Below are 26,685 nucleotides of genomic sequence, written 5' to 3'. Positions count from 1 at the left end.
ATGACAAATAGTGACACAGTGCTTTTCACAGTAGGTGTACAAGAGCTTGTAGTTACAACTAATTCTGACATAAGAATGTTCCTAAGCATCCAATTTCTTTTTTCAATTAATTGAATTATGATTATCTATACTTAATATACTAAATAAAACTAAAGTCTGCTTAAAGTATGAAGTATGTCCATCCTTGGAGGAATTTTTGAATTATTATTTTGGGATTAGATATACTGTATGCAACAATGGCTTAAAATTTGGCCAAAACAGGCTTTTTTTCAGAAAGCAGATTGTTGGAACAGCCTTCCAGTCAGGAATGTGCCTATAATGCATTAGGATGCTAACTAGGATTGGAACAGAGCTAATAAACACACATTTAGCTTTGCAGCGGTGACTGTATCTCACTGAAATAGTCTTCTTCTCAGCAGTCCTTTTACAATAGTGCTAAAATACAAACTACCACAAACATCATTGGTCAAGAGTATCAATAATTTATGTGCACATAAGGGTACAGTGTGGCACTTATCCAAGAACTACATTAAACATCACAGAGAAGTGCTGTGCGTAACAAGTATGCTAAAAACCTCAGAGGAAAAAACTCCAAAAAACTGCTTTTCAAAACAAGAAAACAAGATGAGTGGATGTCTTAAGTGCATTATGTGAGCAATGAGCTCTAAAAACAGACTAGGCATCAAACTGCTGAAAGAATACACCCTATATGCTGAAAACGTGTGATGCATATTTTACTGTAGCAAAAACTCTCTGATGGTGGGAAGAATGTGTTCAGAATCTGGCCTTGAATCTACAATGTGAGGCGGAGTTGAGGTAAGAGGGCAGTGCATTCCTGTCACAGTGAATCAGTATGAATGTGTTAATTTCTTCTTAAAGGAATAGTTCATTCATAAACGAAAGTTGTCATCCCCACCAGGATTAGGCTTTTTAATCACCCTGAAAGGGTTAATTTTGCTGTGTGTACATTATCCTCCTTTATTACTCAATTACTTTAATAATGATAGACATTATATGATGAATACTATTGTGTATAGGAGTGAAAACATTTTATAAGAACTGATGTTTAAGGGGATGATTAGCAGAGAATAAATTACTGAATTTTATTGTTAAATTTTATTTGTTTAGCCTCATATAATTAGAGCACACATGTCTGCATTACTTTCATTACAACATACATTGCTTGTTTCCTTTTTGGAGCTGTGTGGTAAAAATCACTGTCGACTATGAATGTATAGAAAAAGGCAGACCAGAAATTTCACCCTACTCATAGTGGTTTGGAGCAACATGGGTGTATGACAGAATTTTTACTTTTGGATGAACTATCACTTTAAATCAACTGCAGTCAATGATCTGGAGTCTAAGTTCTCATGGCTGCAAATACTTTGCCATTGCCAGAAAGTGTATGTGTATGTTGTGTGTATGTGTATGTGTATTCAGTTTCTGTTCAGTTCACAACCATGCAGCTGATTTTCACAGCTGTAACATACACATCAGGGCTATAAGTCAAAGTACTTCTGGTGCTTTTAATCTTTATATTACACTGAATATATGTCCTGAGATAACAACAGGGAAGAGCATATCAAAATAAGCCCACTTCATTAGTGCATTTCACTTACCCTGATCATCTCTCACAGAGGAGTCTCATGAAGCAAATGTCTTACGCTGTATGTAGTTCTACTCTGAATCAGAGACAACATCTGTCCATCAGATACAGAACATGAGCAAGATGACAGGGTTGACAGTCAATTAACTTTTTAAAAATTATAGCTCTGTTCCACACCCTAGTAAGGGACTGCTTTGCTATGCATTTCTTTTCTTCTTCTTTTTTTTTTTTTTTACTGAATTTGTCACTTGTCCTGCCATGCTTCCTTATTTGGCATCTTTTAGAACACGCTTCATGTTGGGAGAGCACATATAATACCTTAATATGGACAGTTCACTAGGGTTTGGAACAGAACCACAACTTTACATTCAGGTCTTGCTATTTTTGTTAAAATGTTGCCCCGAAACATTAAGGATAAATTGTGTTTTGCCCAACCACCTGTGCTGGAAGAGAACCGCAGACTGGCTATGCACCATTATGAAGCGTCACATTGGGTTTGTTATAGTTAGCTGCAGTAAAGCTGGAACTTATATCATTCAACAAAACCCAGATGTTCTGAGTGCAAGACATCTTCATTACAGAGATATGGAAGGAGCCAATATGAATGACTGGCTGCTGTACACTGTCTATATTACTTTATAATATTCATTTAAAGAATACAGCTGGACACTTACACAGTGAACAACACTGCCACCTGACCACATACACAGCACGCCACGCGCTACCCCACTGCACGCGCCTATTTACTAGAAAAGCAATCAGACTTCAATAATAAGCCACTTTTGGTACAATTGCAAAATTGATATCAAACTATTTTTTTGTTCATATAAATAACTTTTTTTTCTTTTTTGTCATTCAGGAAAGAAAAAACAAAGTAGCTGGAGTAAGACATCAGAGACCATTTGCTAACGATTCAACAATAAAGCTTGTGTTGGGTTGCTTCGGGAAAATTAATTGGACCAGCCCATCCACACAAAGCACAGAACAACAAAACTACAGCAATACGACTCTGAACAAAGCTAGAATAATCAGTTTTACCAACACGGTTTACCAACTTCAAATATTTTCTAAAAACAAGTAAATGCCTCCTCTCTCTGTGATATCTTTAAGAAAAGGCTTTCTTATGTCTCATGTCTGCAAAAGATGAACATCACCTGCCAGACAGCTCAACAGGGCCTCTGCTCTCCCATGCATAAATACAGTAGTTTATTGCCTCTCCTAGTCATATTCCTCAGAATATAACTTGTAAACATCATTCCAGTAATGGAATTGAACTTAACAGGAAAGAAAACTGATAGTTGAAAAGAATTTTTGCTCGCTTTGTGAATTACAAGATCCTTATGTTAAGGGAACACCACCATTTCTGATAGAATATAGATAGTGAATATATTTTGTTTTTTCCATCTGTATATCAGTCAGTGGAAAATATCAAGCACAGGTAAGTCAAGTCAACTTTAAAGGGAACAGTTAACCCAAAAACGAGAAAATGAAAACTGACATTTCAAGTTAGTCATTGCATTGTATTGACATGAACCCTCACGTCAATCTGAACACATACGATTAACTTTCTTCCATGGAACTCAATGTCCATGCTCTTTTCCAAACAATGAATGCATACAGTGGCCAATTCCGTCCAGCCACAAAAAAGATTTAAAAAAAACAAACAAACAAACAAACAAAAATAAATAAATAAATCTATCAGACACACATTTAAATTCAAGTTATTCATTAACTATCTCTCCCTCTGTTCAGTAGGGAATACACACATTTAAAATTTGGTGTCATGACATGCACTGCATAAAGTTTGATGTCAATGACAGACAGTGTTAAGTTACTTTTAAAAGCAATGCATTACAATACTGCGTCACTCCATAAAAACTTACTAGTATTTTATCGAAAGTAATGCATTACATTACTTTTTGTTTGCTGGGCTTGCTTATTTGTTTTTTTTTGTTTTTTGCCAACTATAGAGGCCCTTTGACACCAAAAGTGAAATTAATGAGCCTCAGGCTGAATGAAGTGCCTCTGCACCTCATTTCCATTTTCCCTCAACATGGGGAAAGGAGAGGTGTCACTGAATCAGTGGGAAAACAAAGTAACTTGCATTACTTATTTGAAAAAGTAACTCATATATTTAGTTATACATTTAAAAGTAATGTTTTACTTTACTAGTTAGCTGAAAAAGTAATCTAATTATGTAACTCACGTTACTTGTAATGCGTTACCCCCAACACTGGTGACAAATGGCACCAATTCTTGTGTCTTTAATCACAAGTTGTTTAAATGTTACAATGTGACTTTTGTGACGGTTTTTATGATACTTTACAGTGCATTTTAAATACTTTTGTAGAGATTGACACTTGCCAGTCAATGTGTGGAAAAAAGCAGCACAAAAATAACTTTTGTGTTTTATGGACAAAGTCATATGGGTTTAGTACAACATGATGGTAACAACATGGCAAATGTTTTAATCATTTTTGGGTGAACCTCAAGTGTATAATATTCTGATTAAATGATATGTTGATAATAATTGCTGTTCATTAACAACAAGGGTTGTAAATGACATCAGATATACTTTAGTGTTGTCTGTATATATTTTTATAGTCACAAAGAAGATCTTTCTGAATTTTATCAATTAATATAAAACTTTAAAATAAAACTTAAGCAACCCTGTGCCTGATGAATACGCTGACCAGTATACTTACAATTGTCCCCCATTTGTGCATTATGATCGTGCTTCTGTTTTGGACTTGACAATGGTGATGACACTAGTGGCAGCCACTTTGCCTGGTATGAGGGGCCCTATGACAGATGTGATGGGGCCCCTGGCAGCGGCAACAGGGCTGCGGGCCACAGTTCTGGCAAAACTCTGGAGAGCCTCATATTTGGAGCGCAGCACATCAAGCTCCACCTTCATGCTAGCATTTTCCGAGGCAAGCTTCTCTACTTCCTGCTGAAGCTCCGCCTTCTGCTTCTCCAGCTCCTCCTTTTGTGTCACACGTTTGACGCGGCAGCTGGCAGCATAGCCACGGTTTTTGAGTGTGCGCCGCCGCTGTTTCAACTGCAGAATTTCCTCCTTGGACAGACCACGCAAGTGCTGGTTCAGCTCCCGCACAGACATAGACACCAGCTCATCATCCGTAAGACTTGTGCCATTTTCACCTGGCTCTCGCTTCACCTAGAGGGCAACCACATGGGACGAGATCAAGAGAGAAGAGAGGGAAGGGAGGCCAGGGGAGACTGAGGGCAACTGGAATGATCTTTAATATCAAACAAGCTGTGTTCACAAAATTTCTCTCTCTAAGTGAGAAATGAAAGTGTAGAAATAATAATCTTAAGTTTAAAACGATATCAGTATGTTGGCTTTCTCAATGCTATAAAATGTAGTCCTCACTTTTAGTTCATGGTAGCCAATGAATTTCCTGTTACCAATAGGAAATGTGATGGTTCTACCACTGAATAAAAGAAAAAAAAAACAAAAACAAAAAAAAAAAAAAACTTTTTATCTCACATTGTCTTTCTCGCAATTGCAGGTTTACATCTTGCTTTTTTTTTTCTTTTTTCAGAATTGAAAAGCAACTGTGAGTTATAAAGTCCTGTTCTGAGGACAAAAAGACTATTTTCTTACAAATTCTAGTCTATATCTCACTTTATAACTTGCAATTGTGAGTTTATACCATGCAGTTTTAAGAAAAAAAAAGTTAGAATTGTGTGTTAAAAAAAAAGCAATTATCAATTATCTTTTTATAAGATACAGCAGAAACAGGCTTTTTTTTTCTGGAAATATCATCTGAAAATACCTTCAGTGCTTTGTTGCCCTTGTTTGTAGTAGTCATACCACGAGAGCCACTCTCCACCGCCCCACTCGACAGGTCTGTAAATTTAAAAGAGAGTTCACAAAGATCAGACAGATGTTTTTCAGTCCAGAGGATAGACACACAGAATAGAATTTCCTGGTTACCTGTCACCAGAGATGCAGCACATTGCAAAAAAGTCATAGCAAAAACTAACAAGCGGTTTTTGCATTTGTTATTATGCAGTATATAGTGATCTGGGTGGTTACTCCAAGCCTCTTTGATATTTCTGATCTTTGACATATGATGCAGGCTCTCCCCTCAATGCAAGTCTCTCTCAGTGTTTTTTTTTTTTCACCCATTTTATCATTCACCAAATGAAAAAAATAAAACTTAGAAAGCATATAGCACATCTCTCCTCAGCAAGCGACGCAATTTAAAGTACCAATAATGTCAAATCACTAATCCTAAGTATGATCAAGAAAATAATAGTGATACTTCTCTTTTTTTGGTGCTTTCTGAGGAAGGCACCCAAAAAAATTAATACATACTATCACAGTTTAGGGCCAAATATTTTTCTATAAGATCAACTTCAGAAGATTCAACTTCTGAACGTTTTATTCGAAAAACATTTTTAACAAAAATGGCACCAGATTCCCTCCTTTACAACTGTCAAAAACAAGTTAAGAGGGCAATTTGAAATCAGAGTCAGTAAAAGTCAAATGAAACAAGCACAAACTTTCTCAAACACAATCCCAATCCAAACAAACAATCTGTACTCACAAACACTCTCGCTAAACAAGTCTCTTACGCACAAACTCTGCTGCATTACACAATCAAACTCTTCATGCTAACGTTCTGGCCAGAATATGTCAACTACATTTATTTTTAAGTACCACTGGATGTGGCTGCACCAGTCTGGACATAGCAAAAACAGCGCAAAGATAGAACAAAACATAAAACTATAGGGTTGTAACAACCAAGGTACAGCTATAAAAAGTGGTTACTGCAAACAACTGAAAGCATCTCAGAAACACCAAACTGTCTTGTGGGAAGATAAGACCAAAACCACCAATAAACAGCAAATTAAGTGCCAATAAATTACCCATTATTGATTAAATTTTATTAAGACCTCAATATCAGATCCTGGAAAGACAATCCCATTATAGTGCTGGTTTTATTTTTATCAAAACGCTTGGACAATGCTTGTATAAAGTTGGGGTCATTCACAACATACTGTATCATTGAGCTCATGTAACAAAAAAAGGCCAGATAATTAGCAGTGCTGCAGAAATGTGGAAAAAAATAATATCTTACCTGGCCAAAGACCCTATTATCATCACAGACAACAGCGATTATGACCTGAGAAGAGCATGCAGGGATAAAATTGAAGCAGATGTGTCACAGTGGGGATGTTGCCACATGGGCAGAGACAGCGGCGGCTATCAGACATGCCTCTTTCTCTACATCCAACCATCTACACACACACATACACCTTCTTTTGGGTCAGTGGCTTTCTACCACCCCAGTGGCTGCCAAACACACAGGCTCTGCCACACACTGGTGATCACCTGCTTGTGTGTGTGTGTGAGTGAAATTAATATATAAATGTTAAAATATAATGCTGCAATGTGCATTTTCTACTGTATTTCCCACCAGAATTATGTATTTTACAATGGAAGATAATGCATAATGATTCTGAAGTACTTTGTGCTTTATCAAATATTTTAATATTTTAAATGTACTGTATGTGGATAGCTGAAAAGAACTTTTGCTTGCTTTGTGAATTACAACATCACCATCCAAGGCTGGATGGTGGTTTGGATGAAACAACATACTTGGTAACATAAATGGTTAAAATGTATTATAAATTTATAGACCTGGTCACTGTAGTGAGCACAATACATCAGAAGGTTAGAGATTTGCTTGAATTACTGTCTGGTCAACTGAGATTTAGGTATGAAGATAAAAGTTAGGTTTTTCTGCAGTATTATATTATAACTGTTTGTTGTTTGCTTTGGGTTGTGATCAGACCCATAAACAGTTACACGTGATGCCAAACAAGTGCATAGCTGAATAAAACCATTGAAAAGAACTCTGCAAAATCAGAGCTGATTATCTGTAGAGAATAGACATCAGACTCACAGGAAAACTGAAAACGCTGAGTGAAGGCACTTAGAAGAAAGCAGGTGAAGTAATAAGAGGGACAGAGAGTGGGAGAGAAATAAAGAACAAATAGAGCGAGGGAACATGGGGGGGGTTGTTGGAGGAAACAGCCTTGTGAAAAATGTGCCATCAGCACATTTGGGCTAGCTTGCAAAATGAAGGGTAAAAACCCCTGATCTCAGCAAGGACCCCAACCAAGGCACCAATTAGGAGGCTGTGTAGCTGAACTCAAATGACCACAGTGATCATTTCCAACCTTCAAACCCTGCCAGCTTCATAAATTTAAAGGGTGTTCAGAACCTGCAAGGTCTAGAGATACATGCAATGATAAATAAATTACAGTACATATACATATGATAAATGCTGAGCCAACAAAAGCACTGTGGCCTTGAGTCCCTGTGTCATGTGTTAATGATTGCCTTGCTTTACTGAGGCTTCTGGGACTAGTACACAGATGGATGCCATTGGGCTGGGCTAGCTAAAGAAACACCAGCGTGCCCCATTTACCTGTCCTCTACAGCACAATGTGACCCACGAATAAGAGAAAACAAACTAATTTCACTGCTCTTGAAGTTATTATGCAGCTCTCTGAAATATGTGACTGGTGGTTAGTGGCGGTATTCTGTGGTTAAGTACTTCTTTACAATGAGCACAAAACATTTGTTTTGTGAATTGTATTTTGTAAATTGGCATAGCATAATAAGCAAGCAAGTTATTATTTAATAATTGTATTTGCAGCTTTGTAGATTTAACAATTTGAATTTGATCAGGAATTTCATGTTAAATTTTGAAACTCAATAGGATATTAACAACAAACAGCAAAAAAAAAAAGTCATAGTTAATAGTTGGATAACAGTGAGAATTGGTCCCCAAACTATAGTGTTGACCAAATTAGAATAAAAATGCAGAGTTTCATAGCTTTAGTTTAGCTCAGTAACAAGATGAACACAGCTGTAATAGCACACAAATGCAACACATCAAATTCTAGGCTCTAAATCACATTCACACTTGTTTCTTATCTACTGTATGTTTGAAGGTCCAGTTGTTGATACTTCTAATAACATTGCCTCCATGCAGAAGAGTATGGTAGGTTTTCGTTAGAATGTCTAATTTAAACTAGAAAACATTTATCAAGATTAGTTTTCTGATACGTATTTTATGCTGACGTTAATATAAAACACCCTTCAGAAACCCTTGTTGCAGACCATATTCAAACTATGGCTCCAACAAATGTTGTTTACATCTAAAGATATGAACCTTTAAATAATATGATATTTTTAAAAAATATTTCATTGAAATACTTTCTTTCACCTCAGTTTGATGTCTAAAGTCACCAATAAGCAGGTCCAAAAAAAAAAAAAAAAAAAAAAAAAAAAAAAAAAAAAAAAAAAAAAATCTGCAAATTTGAGAGGACATTTTTTGTAAAAGTTCCAAAGCTTACACTTACATTTATTGGCACATTCACATTAGCCAAAATTAGACTTTCTGTGATTCATGCATGCCTTGATTCCATGTGGGCCTTATAAAGCAAGCATCACATCAAGTCATATTGTAGGTCATTTTCATTTGTAACTGTATATTATAAGTACGTTTTATCTTCAATACCACATATTTTTAAACCTTTTAGCTTCTTCATTATCCAAGTTACAAAAATAAACAACCAGGCACCATACAAAGAAACAAATTTTACTTTAATGGCAATGAAAAAAAATCTATTCTTTGCCATTAAAGTGTAATAACTAAACCTACACATTGAAGCCTGATAGAAATGCTCATTTTATAAGAAAATTTCAAATGGCACTTGCATCTGAACTCTTCAGTTGTTCACCCTAGGGTATTTAAATACTGGCGAATTCACCAAAGTTTTCATTTCAGTGCAGAGTGTAACTCTGATAGGTTTAAAGTTAACACTTTACTAGTTCCTAAAGTTTCTTCAGTGTTGTTATTAAAATGGAAGGCTTGACAATCATTTAAATGAGTGATTTAAATGTGCAACATTAAAAAGATTGCAGCTCTGAATGTTTGGAATTGTGACAAAAATTACCTGACATGAAAACTCAAGAGAATGACATTGAGAATGACAAGGTAACACATTCTGGGTGCTACTAAAGCATTCGGTTCTTAAAGGGAGAGTTTACACAAAAAAAATCCTGTCATCATTTATCCACCCTCATCATTGATATAAAAACCTGTATGAATTTTTTACTTCGAAGGACACAAAAAAAAGATATTTTAAAAAATGTTGTTAACCAATGTTTGGTGGTGACCACTGAGTTCCACAGTTTGGACACACACACAAACACACTGAGACTTTGGCAGTCACTCAGTATTGGAATGATATAGAGTGAATATAATTCTGTGAACCATCTCTTAAGACCCATAGCCAGCAGGTTTCAGCACACTAATGTACATTCAAGTCATTGTCCAACCTGCAGACCTTTTGAAAGCCATGATGACCCTTAATTGTGACAGTTACTGGCTTAGAAACCCTATATTTAATTTCATGCATGATCAGCACCACTTTTTTACATGCTTCATCAAGTAAAACCAAAAAAGGAGAAAAAACAAGTAGAGCTATACAGATCTAATCATCTCTCCCTTCAACAGAGTCAAGTCAATTATCAAACAACCTGCATGTGTTGAGCACCATTTAACTGCAAATTAAAAATCAGACTCGGCTGATAGCTGAGGTTGTGTTTCTTCAAGGCGGGCACCAATTTATGCACAAAGGGCAGAGAAGCCATAAACTAGCTGCTATTCAGAGCATGAAAAGGAGATGCAAATTATTTTTCTGCTTTCAGCAGTGCAGAAGTGATGATGCACCATTAGCTGTCAATAACCCAACAGTTGATAGGGGAAACTGCAATGACAGATGAGTGGGGCTGGCCAAGAAGATCTTGAGAAGTATATTGTCAAAGTCAACCCTGCTTACATTTCAGGAAAAAAGCCTAATCAGTGAGCTGTGATAACAATGGAGTTTAACTTTGGCAAAGAGATTGAATTTGTAAGGTAGAAAAGAATTTAGATTGAAGGTAGATTGAATTTTTGAAAGGTAGATTCATTACAGATATTTGAAGTCACCCTCAAACACTGTAAAAAGATTAGTCTCTTTCTAATGCTGTACTGATTTTGCAGCTACACACAGGTAAGGCTTTGTATGCAAAACTAGAATTAGAAAACTAAGCTTTCATAAACTTATGCCAGAGTTAAATGACAGGGGATGTCACTGAATGTTTTATAGACATGCTTGGAGAATGGGGCTTTGGATTTTTTTTTTTGTTTGGATCCATGTTGGTTATTGAACATCTGTGTTTTTCTTTTGTAAAAGGGCAATGTATTAAAGAAAGAAAAAGAAAAGTTAAGAAACTGAAATTAAGTAACCATCTAGTTGAAATTAGAATACATTATGATGCAGCATGAATAATAAAACTATTCTGTGACATCCAGTGAGAGCTATTTTTGTCTTTAAACATGATCGTTTGTTAAATTTAAGCTCTCTGATGGCTTATTCCTCACTAATTCTACTCTACATAAACATCTTTGAATAAAACATAAAAAATAAAACATTCTTGCACAGTGTTACGTCTTAAAGAAAGAAAGAAAGAAAGAAAGAAAGTAAGAAAGAAAAAAAACGCCTAGCAACAGCAGGCAAAAGACAACTGCAGTAAAAAAAAAAAAAAAAAAAAAAAAAGAGAGAGACATCCTCACTTACACCGAGTTTCATCATCAACACCCCTCCCAACACCCCCCAAAACCCTATTGATCTTTTCTGGAGTCCTGTGCTGCTAGAGCTCTGCATCCAGATAACACTGTACTTAAGGACTTAAGATGGCATAAGAAATAGAAGATATGAGGAGCACCTCCTCCACTCATTAAACACTTTCTCTAGGTTGCATCAACTCCTGTCCTAGCAGAGCTTCAGCCAATAAATGGCTGCTCATGTTAAACAGAAATACCAGTCAAAGTCTGTATTACAGGCAAAGTGAGCCTGGATTTTTACAAGGCATGTGATGGACTATAAATCTTTCAAAAGAAAGCTACTATCTAAACCCCTGCTGCTCGATGAAGGTGCTCATCTGTTCTTGTTCTCTGGCAAGTGCAATTACATATGAATAGATGGGGTTTATGACACAAAGGGGCATCCTTATAATTCAAGACAGATTTAGGTTTGCCCAAGCCATTGCTGATTAAGTCAAAAGATCTGTTAATTTGTTCAAATACATAAATGCAAAGGTTCTGTACAACACCTCATTCAAAAACCTCTTAAATTGTAAGAATTCTGTTCTCCAAACTAAAATTTCCCATTTCATATAAACTTTCAATAAAACCACATGGCTATTAATTCAGACAAGGTTCAACAATATAATGAAAAGTTTTTATATATATATAAATTCAGAGCAAGTTTAATTTTAATATGTTAAAACTAAATTAAACTACTAGGCATGTTATCAGTGTTTGTTTAATGAACTGTGTGTTCTTTTCTTTTTTTTTCCAGTGTTGGAAATTTGCAACAGCTATTCTTTTGTAACCAGCAATGCCATATAGTATGTGCAATGCCAGATAAAATATTTTACTCCTATACTGTAAAAATAATTTCTAAGTAAAATATATTAAATGCATCTTTCCTAAAGCACAGCCAGTATAAAGTCATGGGTAATGCACTATATTCAAAAAGCTTTAACAGTGTCACTTTAACCTTCAGCTCAACATGGATCACAGATGCATATTGAGAATTGTGGTCAACAAATTCAAATTCGGCAAAGAAGCTTTAGATCATTCTTAAGACAATGATCTAGGTTTAGGATTAAATTACATTTGAATGAGTTAAAACTCTAACTGACAAACACACAAGCATTCAAACAGGTCAATGCACATTATCAAAACAGCGTTTATTAATTCACGTTTATTAATCAACATTTTGCAGCTGAGATCCGACTAATCTGCTTTTGAATGTCATACTACATAAAACATACTAATCACAGTGACAAATATATAGATCCGGTAATTGATTCCTGAGCTAAGACATACATGAACTGAGCAGCATTATGATGAATCAGCATCTACGATCCGATTTAAACAAACAAAGTATACACTTTTTTCATGCCTACAGAAAAAGACGTCTGAATAGCGTTCGAATAAATGAAACCCTTGTTCATTCCGATATTTACCTGTCATAGATCTGAGATCAAAAGACTGGATAATAAAAGACCCCGTTCCCCCAGTAAGATATGAATATATGAATATAGCATTATTTCATACTGACAAACACACGCGCCCTACCTGGTGCTGAAGCGCACAGCGCCCTTATGATGAAACAGCAGCTTTGTGCTGATGTGTGTTTGTGTGTGCGTGTGTGCGCGCGCGCCTATACACACATTTCTGCACATCCCCCTAACTGTCACTATAATGCCTTTAATTCACACAGGGAATCCCCATAGGCTGTGCGTCTCTTGATTCCAATCACGCTTATTAAATATTATGATAGAGAGCAGCTCGTTTACACTTTGAGAAATGCATGCATGTGCGTTTATACAGCTGCTTCAGGTCCTATATGATAGATACCGTATATACATATGATGAGAGAGAGTGGAGGCGTGCATGCATACTCAGCACAACAACACTGTCACACTCATTTGATTTATCAGTAATCGACTCACCAGTTATAACAGGTGTCTTTCTGTACGAGTGTCTATTTGTGAGTAGGAGATCCAAAGTGTGAGTGAAATCAGATGAGTAAATGTGTTATTGTTGCTCGGATTCGCTTTCTCTTGTACTGAAATCATCAGACGTCATATGATGTTTGATCACGTGGCTTCATTCATGAAGGATCTACGACACCGCTAATTTAAAGGAGCCGTCTTTTTTATTTTATTTATTTATTCATCTTTTGCTATATGGGAACATTTCAACTTACGAAAAGCCTTTATGTTGCCTTAATGTAGGGAAACATCAACTGTTGTTTATTTGATGTAGGTATATATATATATATATAATTATGTGATATAATATATAATAATAATATAGTGTAAAGCCTATAAAGGTGTCCTGTATCTAAAGGTGTAAGGGTAACAAAAAATAAAATAAAATGCTGTTTTCACACAGATCTCACCTTTTGTTCTTAAATAATTCATCCTTTATGTTAAATGGATGTTCCGAAGTAACATATTAGCATATCAAAACTTTTAATTTTATTTAATACTTATTTATTTGCTTTTTTAGGGACAAATACATGTTGTATCACACCTGCCTATTTCCAGTGTCTTATTCTGTATAATGTTCAGGTTTCCATTTAAGATATTTACAACCCCATTTCAGAGAGGTTTAAATTTTTTGTTGTATACATTTATTGTAAATTGTGTTAATCAAAAATGACATTTTAAATGAGCATATACTTATTGTGAAATACATTAGTTCAACTGAATTCGCAAAACAAAAATTTATCAAAGGTGTAGCTGGCATAATTCTCTTCAGTATTTGTCTTTTTAGAGAAGTTCAAATTCTCTGCACTGTTTTGTGCAATTACACTCAAACACACACGCGCACACACACACACACACACACACACACAAAAGCGGTTGTCTACAGAACAAGCAGGACTCTTAAACTGAAATTAACATTGTTCCTGGTAGTTTGCCAGTGGCTTCACATCACCCATCTGCTCCATGCTCTAAGAAAAGATACTTAAAGCAAGTGCTGCGAGTTGGCTCTATTTCAACATTTTTGTATGTTTTTACAACAGAAAAAAATACATCAGAATTTAAATTTTAGGGCAAACTACCCCTTTAACATTTAATTTACTGTGCAGAATTTTCTCAAAAAATAAAGTGTAGACAAAAAAATTACCCCTCTCAATCATCATCTACATTTGTCTATATTACCAGTTTTCTTCTTGTTTTACTGTTTTCCAGTAGTCTTTGGCCAATGGGTGTGTAGCTCTCAACCAGTTACAATTCATGGCACAGGTGAGGATGAAACTTTGAGCTCACACTTACAGTCTATGCACTTGACCACTTGTCTACTTACATGATGTATTTCTTGTATTTGGCCCTGTATTTTGGTAAGTGGGCAGGAGAACTGGCCCCTTGACAGAGCCTGGTTTCTCCCAAGGTTTTTTTTTTTTCTCTCCATTTCTGTCACCACTGGAGTTATGGTTCCTTCTCCCTGTCTCCTCTGGTTTGCTTAGTTGGGGACATTTGACTTAACAACACAACTGTTTTCAACACTCATAATTATGTATAATAACTCTTAAATATGTAACTATATATTATATAGTATTATAATACTACTACTAAATAATGTTATTTAGTAGTAGGGTCATAATTTGTGAAACAAATAAAAAAAAAAAAAAATGAGCCTGCATACCCTGCTGCATTTCAAGAATCTTCATCAGCTGCATCATTCATGCAACGAAATATACACTACAATAAACAGTAAAGATTGTTAAAACCATTGAAAATGTAGAAATGTATGCCTGCACAGAGATAAAAATATATAGAAAATCAACAGCCCTTCATTCTTATTAGTAGGTGTCACACCCCTCTGGACTGTCTGTATTGGTTTATCCCTTCTGTGCCTTTATTTGGTCTGTCCTGTTCCGTTCCTTGTTTAGTCATTATTGGTTAATCACTCACACCTGTCCTTGTATCGTTAGCACCCCTTTATGAGTTGTATTCCGTTCAGTGTTTGTTGTCGGACCTTAATGTTATGTTGGTGTGTGGTTTCCCCTGCCCTACCTGTCTGGATGTACCATTTGTGGAGTTTATTAAAGACTTTTCATTTTATTACATCTTCGTTCATCTCATTCTCACACATTGTGACAGAAGGTCTGACCAAACAAACAAATTAGAGACAAGTTTTCCCTGCGTTTTTTTTTTTCTTTGGTCACATGACCCTCGCCTCAATCAATGTTGTCCCAAGGAGGAGTAACACCATTCTGAAAGGTTTTACCATCTTCATCTTCCAGAATGGCAGGGACCTGGAGGACTACGTGGAGGAGTTTGTCGGCACCTGCCATCATGCCAGTTTCGACGATGTCTGCTTGATGGAGGGATTTAGGTGTGGACTGGACGATGACCTCTGCTTCGTCATGCCCCGCGGAGATCCCTGCTGGATCCTGCAAAGTTACATCAACTTCACATTGTGGACGAATGGATCGACATTCACACTGGGCGAAGCGGAGGAGGACAGCAAACTTGTTCGGCCAGACCTCGCAGACGTCTCGCAGCATGACCCAGGGCCCAGCCATCAACCACCCCGACTCGCGGAGCCTGAGCCCGAGCCCACCGCGGACGGAGAGTCAGAGCCGAGAGCGACAGAGCCATTGCCAAAGGGAGCGACAGGACAGAAGATCGCTACAGAGCCTGAGCCAAGCCCGTCCAACCAGGTGCGAGAGCCGGCTACGTGGCTCGCAACGGTGGATGTTCCAGTTGGGCGTGAGGGTGCTGAGGACAGCACCGCCTGAGGACTTCTCTCCTCCTTGGCTCCTCCCTCCGTCAGACCCACTCTGGACCCTTCTGTCTCCTCCCTGGCTCCTCACTCTGTCAGACCCGCCCTGGATCCTTCTGCCTCCTCCCTGGCTCCTCCCTCCATCGTCACCACCCTGGACTTTGTTTGTTGTCCTCCTCCCGGGAGTCTGTCCTCCGCCTGAGCCTCCTCCTACACTGACCTTTTTATTACCTTACCACGTCTACTCCATTATTTTGTTTTTCTATCGCGCAAGGTCGCGCCTTCCGGGAGGGGAGTAATGTCACACCCCTGTGGACTGTCTATATTGGTTTATCCCTTCTGTGCCCTTATTTGGTCTTTCCTATTCCATTCCTTGTTTAGTTATTATTGGTTAATCACCCACACCTGTCCTTGTATCGTTAGCACCCCTTTATAAGTTGTATTCCGTTCAGTGTTTGTCGTCGGACTTCAGCGTTATGTTGATGTGTGTTTTCCCCTGCCCTACCTGTCTGGATGTACCATTTGTGGAGTTTATTAAAGACTTTTCATTATATTACGTCTTCGTTCGTCTCATTCTCACACATCGTGACAGTAGGTTTTTAGTTTTCCCAGAATTATTTTTTTGTAAGATCAAAAGCAACAACAACAACAACAGCAACAACAACAACAACATTTTTTTCAGTGTTTGCAGACAAAATATGTAAGTTACCAACTGAAGTCACCATTATTTAGTCACCGTTATTTAAACAGCGTTCCGTTGCTCCTAATTCTAGGCTGCAACAAAGTCAGATTGTGCAGAGGACTTATCTGGTTCCCATGGTCTTGTCCTGATGGCCATCTAGGTCACAAGGTCCTCACCAGGGATCTGCCTCTGGGGCTCATCTAGTTGACGTTGTCTTCTGCTTACATTCAGGGCTGTTAGCAGGGCTGAACTGAGTATTTCCTCTGCCCTAAATGGCTTTCTTTTTAGATGAGAATTCATTGATACCTAACAACTTGCTTTAAACCATCTGCCTAGGTTTGTATGGTAATGTTGTATGCAACAGGTCCTTTCAGAGTGAAGCCCAGGTAATAAGTGACATTTTCATTGTTGTGGGGTACTGAGGATGTCTTCAGAGCTGGGATATGAAATTTCTGAGCCCCATTGCTCAGGAAGAAATGAGTGTAGATCCTCTTTTTTCTTGGTGGGATGTCTTTCAATTTCTTGTCATAAATCCTCTGGTGGTGTTCAACAGCAGAGAACACAGTCTCATGCTCATGTTCTTTCTCCACTTCTGTGTCCTGCTCTTCTGGCCAGAAAAGTAAGACAAGTAAGAAAAGAGCACTTGGTAAGCATCTTTGATTCTATTTAGGAAACTGGTGACTCAGCCTTTGTAGATTCTGAAATGCAGCCAGCTTGGGAGACTGAGTTGAGAGGCAACTTAAAGCAAAGTGTGATGCTATGTAGTTGACAAGGTCCATTTGTGGCATTTGCACTGTCCTCGGATTGCTTGGGTAAAGTGAAATAATGTTCTCCAGAACGGTGACAGGTTTACCATCTTTATGGTTTGTTAGGAGGGAAAAAAATGGTTGTGATGTTTACCCCACCATGATAGTAAATCATCATGTGTTTCATGAAAGTTAACTTGTCTTGGTTTTGATCTTTACTTTGAGAAACACCACTAAAGTATTTACCGTAAGCAAAAGACTTATTCACCAGCCAGCGCACGGGGTGCTTTATGGTCCTCTCAAGAATCTCAGATGTCTTCTCCTCATCGGTGTTAAGGTCAGTCTGGAAGTAAGTCTTCTGAAATCCATTCCAGTGCCTCCAGCATTATTTTTTTTGGTGGTTTTTCAATGTAAAATGAAAAATTTCCCATGGTTTCTCTATCTCAACTGGTATATAATCTGTATCTAGGGGGTATCTAATGAATTTGGAAGGCTTTCTTCTGGAGAACACGTGGAGAGTGGACATTAGCTTTAGCAGTGCACATCCTACTTCAACTACTCCAACAAAGCCAGCATTGTTCATTGTCTCATTTTTCTTGACTGCCGCATTCTTACATTCCTGAAAACATTCAATGGCTTTTAGTGCCATTTCCAAAGCATCTACTATGTTTTCAAGCATTTTTTGATCCTGGTCCATAGCTTTGCATTTTGCTGTAAACCACTCCCTATATACCTGATCTTTGATATCAAGAAAGTAGGAATTGTTTGGCCTTTTTGCTACTGCAGTTTTTGCCCACTGTTCTGCTTCAAACCTGTCATGTTTGTAACTGAGTCGAGCCAGCTGTTGAGCAAAAAATGCATCCTCATTAAAACGCTTGTAAGCCACCTTGAGAAGCTCAATAGCTTTTTCTGCACAGTCTTTCTCTCTCACTTGTTCAATTAGGGGGGGAGATAAAGCTGTCAGAACCTGCGGCGTCATGAACAGATCTCGCAAAAACTTAATGTACCAATCTTTACCAAACCTGTGCTCAAAGAGCATGTTATTGTTAAGTAGATCCAAAGTGAGATCACTTTGTTGTTGCTTGTCACCCAGAAGCTGGTAGAGGATTTCTTTGGCAACCAGTGAATGAATGATTCTGATTGAGTTAATGTAGGTGTTTTCATCTCTCAAGTGTATTAAGACCAATCTAGCTTGATCACTTAGAGAGGTCTCAAAGGTATGTTGTCTAAATCTATCCAAATGACTGAAAATAGCCAGGAGAGCTTCGCAATATGACTGAGAGATGAATGAATTCTGCACATAAATGTTGAGCAATGACAGATAGAGAACAAGTTTAGTGACAACACACTTTTTGATCAATACCTTGCAGTAAATGCTTGACAAACTGCTTCACATATTCAACAATTTTGTGGCTATCAAATTCCTTGCTCATCAGGACACATGTTAGAATGAATTCTGGCTTGAACTGTTCTTCTAGGCTTTGTTTTTTTTTTTTTTTTTGGAAAACTGCTTTTTTTCTGCCTCTGAAAGCTTATGAGTAATAGAAATATTCTGTTGAGCTGATTCCTTGCACATTTTCTCTGGACTATGAGATCGCCTACAACTTAGCAGGATGAAGCAGAGAGTTCCACCCGCTATTTTCTTGGTATTGACGGCCACTTCCAATTCATACTTGACATCTTATAAGTACTCTTGATCACAGTCTTCAAACTGCAGGAGTACAGAGAGGCTTTTTTAGGGGATCTTTTTCTTCATATTCTCAAAGCCAAATGGCATTTTCTGATGCTGAGTATGAAGGATTTACAACTGCACACCTTAGATCACTTCAGTTATTCCACAGTACCTGCCTTGCCACAGTACTACCACCGCTGCTTAGATGATGGTATATGTTGATGCAGCTGATTGGTGCCCGATCCAAACTCCAACAAAGACATTCTTTGACATAAGCAATTTTCTTCTCAAACTGAACTTTGTTTGCCTTCTCACTGAAATTTGGCGAGCTAACAGAGAACACCCTATTCTTCACTATGCTCATTGCTGACTTAGTATCAACTTCCACAACGTTGAGTTCCTAGTTGCTGTTTGAACAGACTACTTGAACAAACTGAGGATCACCAATACATAATCGTATCAGTTTGCTATCAGAGCTAAAGAAACTTGATTGACCAATGATTTCTTCATGTACGTAACCAGTGTCACCTCTACTGTCCGTGACACCAAAATTAAATGTGCCATTTGTACAAACATTCATACAACCTGTAGCAAATTTCATTTCGTTTGCGAACTTGGCCTGTAGTTTTTGGCAGTCCAGTGTTGCAGCAGTGGCAAATGACTTACACAGGTGCAACTCAGTAAATTAGAATGTTGTAGAAAATTTTATTATAAATCTACATTTATTTCAGTAATTCAGCTCAAATTGTGAAACACGTGTATTAAATAAGTTCAGTGCACACAGACTTAAGTAGTTTAAGTCTTTGGTTCTTTTAACTGTGATGATTTTGGCTCACATTTAACAAAAACCCACCAATTCATCTCAGCAAATTAGAATACTTCATAAGACCAATAATAAAAAAAAACTGTAGCAAATTTCATCACTTACTTTGCGAACTTGGCCTGTGGTCTTTGGCGGTCCAGTGTTGCAGCAGTGGCAAATTACTTATACAGGTGCAACTCAATAAATTAGAATGTTGTGGAAAAATTTATTATAAATTTACATTTATTTCAGTAATTCAACTCAAACTGTGAAACTCGTGTATTAAATAAGTTCAGTGCACACAGACTGAAGTAGTTTAAGTCTTTGGTTCTTTTAATTGTGATGATTTTGGCTCACATTTAACAAAATCCACCAATTCATCTCAACAAATTAGAATACTTCATAAGACCAATAATAAAAAAAACATTTTTAGTGAATTGTTGGCCTTCTGGAAAGTATGTTCATTTACTGTATATGTACTCAATACTTGGACGGGGCTCCTTTTGCTTTACTGCCTCAATTCGGCGTGGCATGGAGGTGATCAGTCTGTGGCACTGCTGAGGTGGTATGGAAGCCCAGGTTTCTCTGACAGTGGCCTTCAGCTCATCTGCATTTTTGGTCTCTTGTTTCTCATTTTCCTCTTGACAATACTCCATAGATTCTTCATGGGGTTCAGGTCTGGTGAGTTTGCTGGCCAGTCAAGCACACCAAAACCATGGTCATAACCAACTTCTGGTGCTTTTGGCAGTGTGGGCAGGTGCCAAGTCCTGCTGGAAAATGAAATCAGCATCTTTAAAAAGCTGGTCAGCAGAAGGAAGCATGAAGTGCTCTAAAATTTCTTGGTAAACGGGTGCAGTGACTTTGGTTTTCAAAAAACAGAGTGGATCAACACCAGCAGATGACATTGCACCCCAAATCATCACAGACTGTGGAAACTTAACACTGGACTTTAAGCAACTTAGGCTATGAGCTTCTCCACCCTTCCTCCAGACTCTAGGACCTTGGTTTCCAAATGAAATACAAAAATTGCTCTCATCTGAAAAGAGGACCACTGGGCAACAGTTCATTTCTTCTTCTCCTTAGCCCATGTACGCCTCTGACATTGTCTGTGGTTCAGGACTGGCTTAACAAGAGGAATACGACAACTGCAGCCAAATTCTTTGACACGTCTGTGTGTGGTGGCTCTTGATGCCTTGACCTCAGCCTCAGTCCATTCCTTGTGAAGTTCACCCAAATTCTTGACTCTATTTTGCTTGACAAGCCTCTCAAGGCTGCGGTTCTCTCGGTTGGTTGTGCATCTTTTTCTTCCACACTTTTTCCTTCCACTCAAATTTCTGTTCACATGCTTGGATACAGCACTCTGTGAACAGCCAGCTTCTTTGGCAATGAATGTTTGTGGCTTACTCTCCTTGTGAAGGGTGTCAATGATGGGTGAAGGGTGTCTTCTGGACAACTGTCAGATCAGCAGTCTTCCCTATGATTGTGTAGCTTAGTGAACCAAACTGAGAGACCATTTTGAAGGCTTAGCAAACCTTTGCAGGTGTTTTGAGTTGATTAGCTGATTGACATGTCACCATATTCTAATTTTTAATTTTTAAATGTGAGCCAAATTCATCACAATTAAAAGAACCAAAGACTTAAACTACTTTTCCATGGAATTCTAAATTATTGAGATGCACCTGTACTCATGACATGGACTAATATAATCAACAACGCCTGGTTGTTCCCTTATCTTGCTGATGCCAGTGGGGAACCCATCCATTCACATTGTGCTATAAGTGAGTGCAGAACCAAGCCGCTCTGCAAGCCCAGCCACAGAGTGCTTGTCTTGGGGACTCCTGTAAGCATGAGCTGATAATGAGGCCCGAGCCGTTGAGGCTGTGGACTACATAACACAACCCTCTCCACATTACAAAAAGGGGATTAGATAGAATTAAGCAGAGAAGATCTATGCATGCAGGGTAGGGATGTCCAAGTTATAGAACCTGGTGAAAGTCTGTGGTGATGACCAGTCAATGGTCACACAAATCTCACCAATAGAAGGCATACAGACATGCACTGGGCCAAATGTGGGGCAGGGTGTCTAGCTGTCTCAAAAAAATAAATTGGGCAGGGAAAGTTGTCTTCTGAGGAGAATATGTCCACCTCTGCCCTCCCAAAAAAACAGACCAAATCATTTGAACCATCTGAGGATGTAGTCTGCATTCTCCTGGAGAAACATTGCTTCTATCATGTCTGCCCCTTGGTTCAGTCTGTCTGGTAATAGACACAATTTGCTGATTTCAGTCACAATTTGCTCTTGCTGATTTTAGATCATAATTTGCCTTTTTTTTCATTTTTAAAAGAAATTAATACTTTTATTCAGCAAGGATGTGTTAAAGTAATAAAAAGTGATAGAGACTTATACTGTTAGGGGAAATAAAGTTTCCAACAATAAACAAATCATAAATCAGCATATTAGAATGATTTCTGAAGGATCATGTGACACCAGAGGCTGGAGTAATGATGCTAAAAATTCAGATTTGACCACAGAAATAAATAATATTTCATATATTAAAAACAGAAAATTGTTAGTTTAAATTGTAGTATTACTTCAGTTTTTTTTTTTTTATTTCTGATCAAATAAATGCAGCCTTGATTAGCAAAAGAGACTTATGTGTGTGAGCTTCAGCTGCCGCAATGACTTTACTAATAAGCAGATGACTCTTTCATTTAGAAGATGGGACTATTCCGCCATATTGCATGCTGCAGTTTCTCCCATTCATACACTGACCAAAATTATAAACGCAACACTTTTGTTTTTGCCCCCAATTTTCATGAGCTGAACTCAAAGATCTAAGACTTCTTCTATGTACACAAAAGGCCTATTTCCGCAATATATTTAATCACCAAACACTCGCATCTGATGTGCATTGCATTCATGGGTGTCAAGCGTGCTCAGGCCGCACTGGTGAATGCGGAAAGCTGTGTGCAATGATCAACTGAATAGCAGAAACCGCTGGTTCTTTATTATGAGGACTGGAGAGAATGTTCTGTGCTTCCTTGAGTCCTTGCCACTGTAACCAAGAGTTACAGGCTTCTGTTTGCTGTAAAAAAAAACATAGCTTCTGTAGCAATAGGGCATTCAGCTTGGATGCTTGGAAGCAGAAATATCCTCCCTTTTAGAGAGAGCTATAAGACAGGGTTCAAGTGGGGAAACTCAGAGAGGCTATTACTCCCATTATTTTCTATTTCAAAAGAAAGATGGGGTTTACACTTGGTATTGGACTTGCATGCTCTAAACAAACAATTAAGGAAGTACAAATTCAGAATGCTCACAGAAGAACCTCACTCACTCATTCACCGAAAATAGAAGACATTAAATTCAGGTTAATACAGTGACATATAGCCAAAAATGCCAATACACAAAAGTACAAAAAACAAACAAAACAAAAACAAAATTGAAAAAAAAATTAAAATAAATAAAAAACAAACAAAAAAAAAGAAAGCAAACAAAACATAGTAAGATTGTAGGGTTTCGTCATGTGAAATGAATAATCCAACCTCTTGTAATGAAAACACACCACAGCTCTCAAACACTAGACTCTTCCTGATCAGGAACAGTCAAAAATAGGCCAGACTATGGTCTCATGTCAAAAATAACTTTAAATCCATATTCAGACTGGACCATTGGTGACCTCACCAATAAAGAGTCCTTCTAAAATGCAAACAAATACACCTAAACTCTTAAGTCTTAAACTCTTAGCATCAATCTAAACATAGGTCATACACACATGTAACATATCTGAAAAAAACTAAAAAAAAACAATCAGCAATGTACACTTTTAAATAGAAAAAAAACCCCTCCTTACTTTAGACTGGGCTTGAAATGACACATTTCCCAACCAGGACACAGCACAATGTGTTTAGCAGGTGAGCTATGCTGGCTACTGCTGCTTGTTATTGCTAACTCCATCTACCCACAGGGCTTTACTTAAGGAAACCTAAAACACCCTAGCACCCCTAGTGGTAAGAAAGAAAACTGCCCAGAAAATTCTTATTAACAGGCTCCTGTCTGTTATACCTCAAATATGGCTCATGAGATCCACTTTCTTGTAGAGTTTAGCTCAACTTTAAACTCACCCACCTGCGATTTTCTAATGATCTTGAAGACATTGATTAGCATGCTCATATGTGATTGATTAGGGTTAGAGCTAAACTTTGCTGGAAAGTGGATCTTGTGAGCCAGATTTAAGGATCCCTGGCCTGTATGAAACAAAAGGTTCTGAAAAGGTCTCTTTTGGTTTGAGCCATTTCAGTTTAATTGAGTGGCTGAAGAATGGCCAGTCAGTGTTGTTTCTACCTGCATAGGCCCAAAGGATACAAAGTTACTCTGGGCCTGAACGAGCTAGCCCACACTGGGTTATTATGGGATTAATGTGGACAGTCTGCAAGTGTGGGGTGCTCACAGAGAGCCTGCAGTGTGCTCAAAGATGTGGACTTGTTCAGGTATGGTGTGGGCTGGCCCTAGCCCATTGTGCCTACAAAAAGCCAGTATGGGCCCCACAAGGACATGTTTGCAGGGTCTAATTTCTCCCACCCTAGACAGAGTAAGAGAAAATGGATTATCTCTCCTTCTGATTGCCCCTTGATGGCTGGGGAGGCTGTGGCTGGCTCCTTCAGGAAGAACCTTGGCAACTCCCATTGAGAAGGGACTTGCTGTCACAAGCGGACAGGCAGATTTTCACCCCCACCAAGAGTTGGTCAATCTTTGGATTTAGCCCATGAAAAAGATTTGAGTGCTCTTGGGCTTCCCCAGGAAGTTATAAATACTATCCAGAGTGATAGAGCCCCTTAAATGTGCTCATTGTATGATTTTAAAGGTGTGTATTTGAGCATTTTCCACAGTTGCCACATAGGCTTTGAAAGAGCTTCACTGGGGCGGGATCTACTTCAATGCCGTTTTATGAAGGGAGTGAAGTGTTTGAAAGTATTAAAGCAGCTCATCCTGTCATGGGACATGGCCATGGTTCTGAATGCTTTAATTAGGGCCCCATTTGAACCTATAGAGAGTGTTCAGATTAAGCTCTTATCTCTGAAAATGGCCATACTGCTCATTTTAGTTTCAGCTGCTGCCTAACCCTGCTTTCAGTCCCAAGGTCATTGATTCAGCTTATAACTTTATTGCCTTGGAGTTGTGTGCCAAAGTAGGAGTGGGAACTATACTTTATGTCCTACACATAAAGACGACTCAGTCATTCAGGAAGGACAATTATTTGTTTCAAGGACCACCCAATGTAAGGGTGAGCCAATCTCCTCGCAGCATCTTTCGAAATGGATGGTGGAGGCGATTGAATTGTCCTATACAACTATGGGTCTTAATTCCCTGGTTATTCTATAAGAGGTATGGCTACCTTATGGGTGTTGTTCAAGGTGGAAGATCTTTGTGTGGCAGCAAGCTGGGCTTCCCCTCATACATTTATCATATTTTACCATCCGGATGTCATTGCTTCTACTATGGCTCATGCAGTTCTTAAAGTTGGCTCTTTATAGAAATGAGAGGTTATATGTCATCCTTGCTGGGTCTGTTTGGCGGCTTCAGAAAGCATGTGTTATAGGAGATTGGCCATATTGTTCCCATAGTGAGATTCGCAATGACTGAAAGAGAACGTAAGGTTACTTGTGTAACCCTGGTTCTTTAAGAGATGGAGGAGGGATTTCTGTTATGAGCTGTGATTGGTTCACTGTTTGGACAGATGTGGTGTAACTAGTGCTTCCATAGTTCATCACGGTTGAGTCCTTTCCCATAGTGAGATACCTTGCTCTTTTCTCAGAGAACCAGGGTTACACAAGTAACCTTACATTTGCTAATCCTTTCATTATAAAAAAAAAAAAAAAAAAACACAATGTAGTTAAAGAGATTTTTTAGGTTGTCACCAAATGAAAAAGAAGAAGATGGACTGAAAACTGGATACAAATTTAAACAGTTTATCTAACCAAAAAGGCAGACAGGCATGCACATAAGCATGACACTAGCATACACGAACACTGACCAACACAGAGTTAACAGGGAGTAATGATGAACAGCTGTGTTGAATGAATATCAAGGGTTACTGATTAGTGGTGGGAAAATACAAAGAAAAACAAATGTGACAAATGAAAAACTAAAAGTCCATGAACTAAGAATTAACAAGAATAGGAGTGACAGCAGTGTTGTCAGCTTTACTGATTATAGAAGGAGTTTTTGCTCAGTAGGGTGCTCTGAGCTTGCCTTTTATATAACATTCATCTGTCATGCTGCTAATTGCACATTGCAAATTTTATGGACTGACAAACTTATTTAAATGTTGGATTGAATCTGAAACAGTGATAACCATAGCAAAAGATGGGACAAAAAAAAAATAAAAAATGGGAGCATACGGGCAGAAATAATTAATTTGAAGTGTAATATGCAAAATGACAATGCAAGATGTAAAATGACTATGTATTTCTGTATTTAAATGTACATTTTCCCATACTTATGTGCAATGTTTGGTCCTTACATTAGTTTTAATATGTAAATAAATACATATTTTAATTATTTCTAAGTTGCAAAATTAAAATTAAAATGTATTACCCAAATTGATTACGTATGTATAACATGTCCAAGCAAAAATTGTAGCAAATTTAGATTCAAAGGTAGGACACTTTTCACTTTACATTGCATTTTCATCATGATATCATGTCATAATTTTAGAAAAATGCTGTGTGAATTTCAAAATGCATTCTGAGCCAAAGGTATAACAAAATGGTA

General features: G+C 37.8%; 1 protein-coding gene and 1 pseudogene across 3 annotated transcripts; both read right to left on the bottom strand.

The window, feature by feature from the left end:
- Positions 1 to 732: 732 nt before the first annotated feature.
- On the bottom strand, positions 733 to 23,822 carry mafga (v-maf avian musculoaponeurotic fibrosarcoma oncogene homolog Ga). 3 transcript variants are annotated; one of them, XM_051106661.1, is made up of 3 exons: positions 23,765 to 23,822; positions 5,407 to 5,480; positions 733 to 4,784 (listed from the first exon to the last, which is right to left on the bottom strand). In XM_051106661.1, exons 2-3 carry the CDS (start codon positions 5,440 to 5,442, stop codon positions 4,332 to 4,334), a joined length of 489 nt encoding a protein of 162 aa, XP_050962618.1. In that variant the 5' UTR covers positions 5,443 to 5,480; positions 23,765 to 23,822; the 3' UTR covers positions 733 to 4,331. The 3 variants fall into 3 exon arrangements, with proteins under 3 accessions (XP_050962618.1, XP_050962616.1, XP_050962617.1); XM_051106659.1 differs by lacking the exon at positions 23,765 to 23,822 and adding an exon at positions 13,224 to 13,345; XM_051106660.1 differs by lacking the exon at positions 23,765 to 23,822 and adding an exon at positions 12,847 to 12,922.
- Positions 17,026 to 19,475, bottom strand: LOC127162731 (sterile alpha motif domain-containing protein 9-like; annotated as a pseudogene).
- Positions 23,823 to 26,685: the final 2,863 nt, after the last annotated feature.

This window comes from Labeo rohita, chromosome 3, assembly GCF_022985175.1.
Source record: "Labeo rohita strain BAU-BD-2019 chromosome 3, IGBB_LRoh.1.0, whole genome shotgun sequence".
NCBI classification, from domain to species: Eukaryota; Metazoa; Chordata; class Actinopteri; order Cypriniformes; family Cyprinidae; genus Labeo; species Labeo rohita.
This window is presented reverse-complemented; position numbering and strand designations above follow the sequence as displayed.

What these genes read in the sequence shown, in the direction of transcription:
- mafga (XM_051106661.1), bottom strand. Translation starts at nt 5,442, where the DNA reads ATGACTACTACAAACAAGGGCAACAAAGCACTGAAG. An exon ending in AGGGCAACAAAGCACTGAAG is followed by an intron (nt 4,785 to 5,406) that starts GTATTTTCAGAT and finishes GTTGCCCTCTAG; the next exon opens with GTGAAGCGAGAGCCAGGTGA.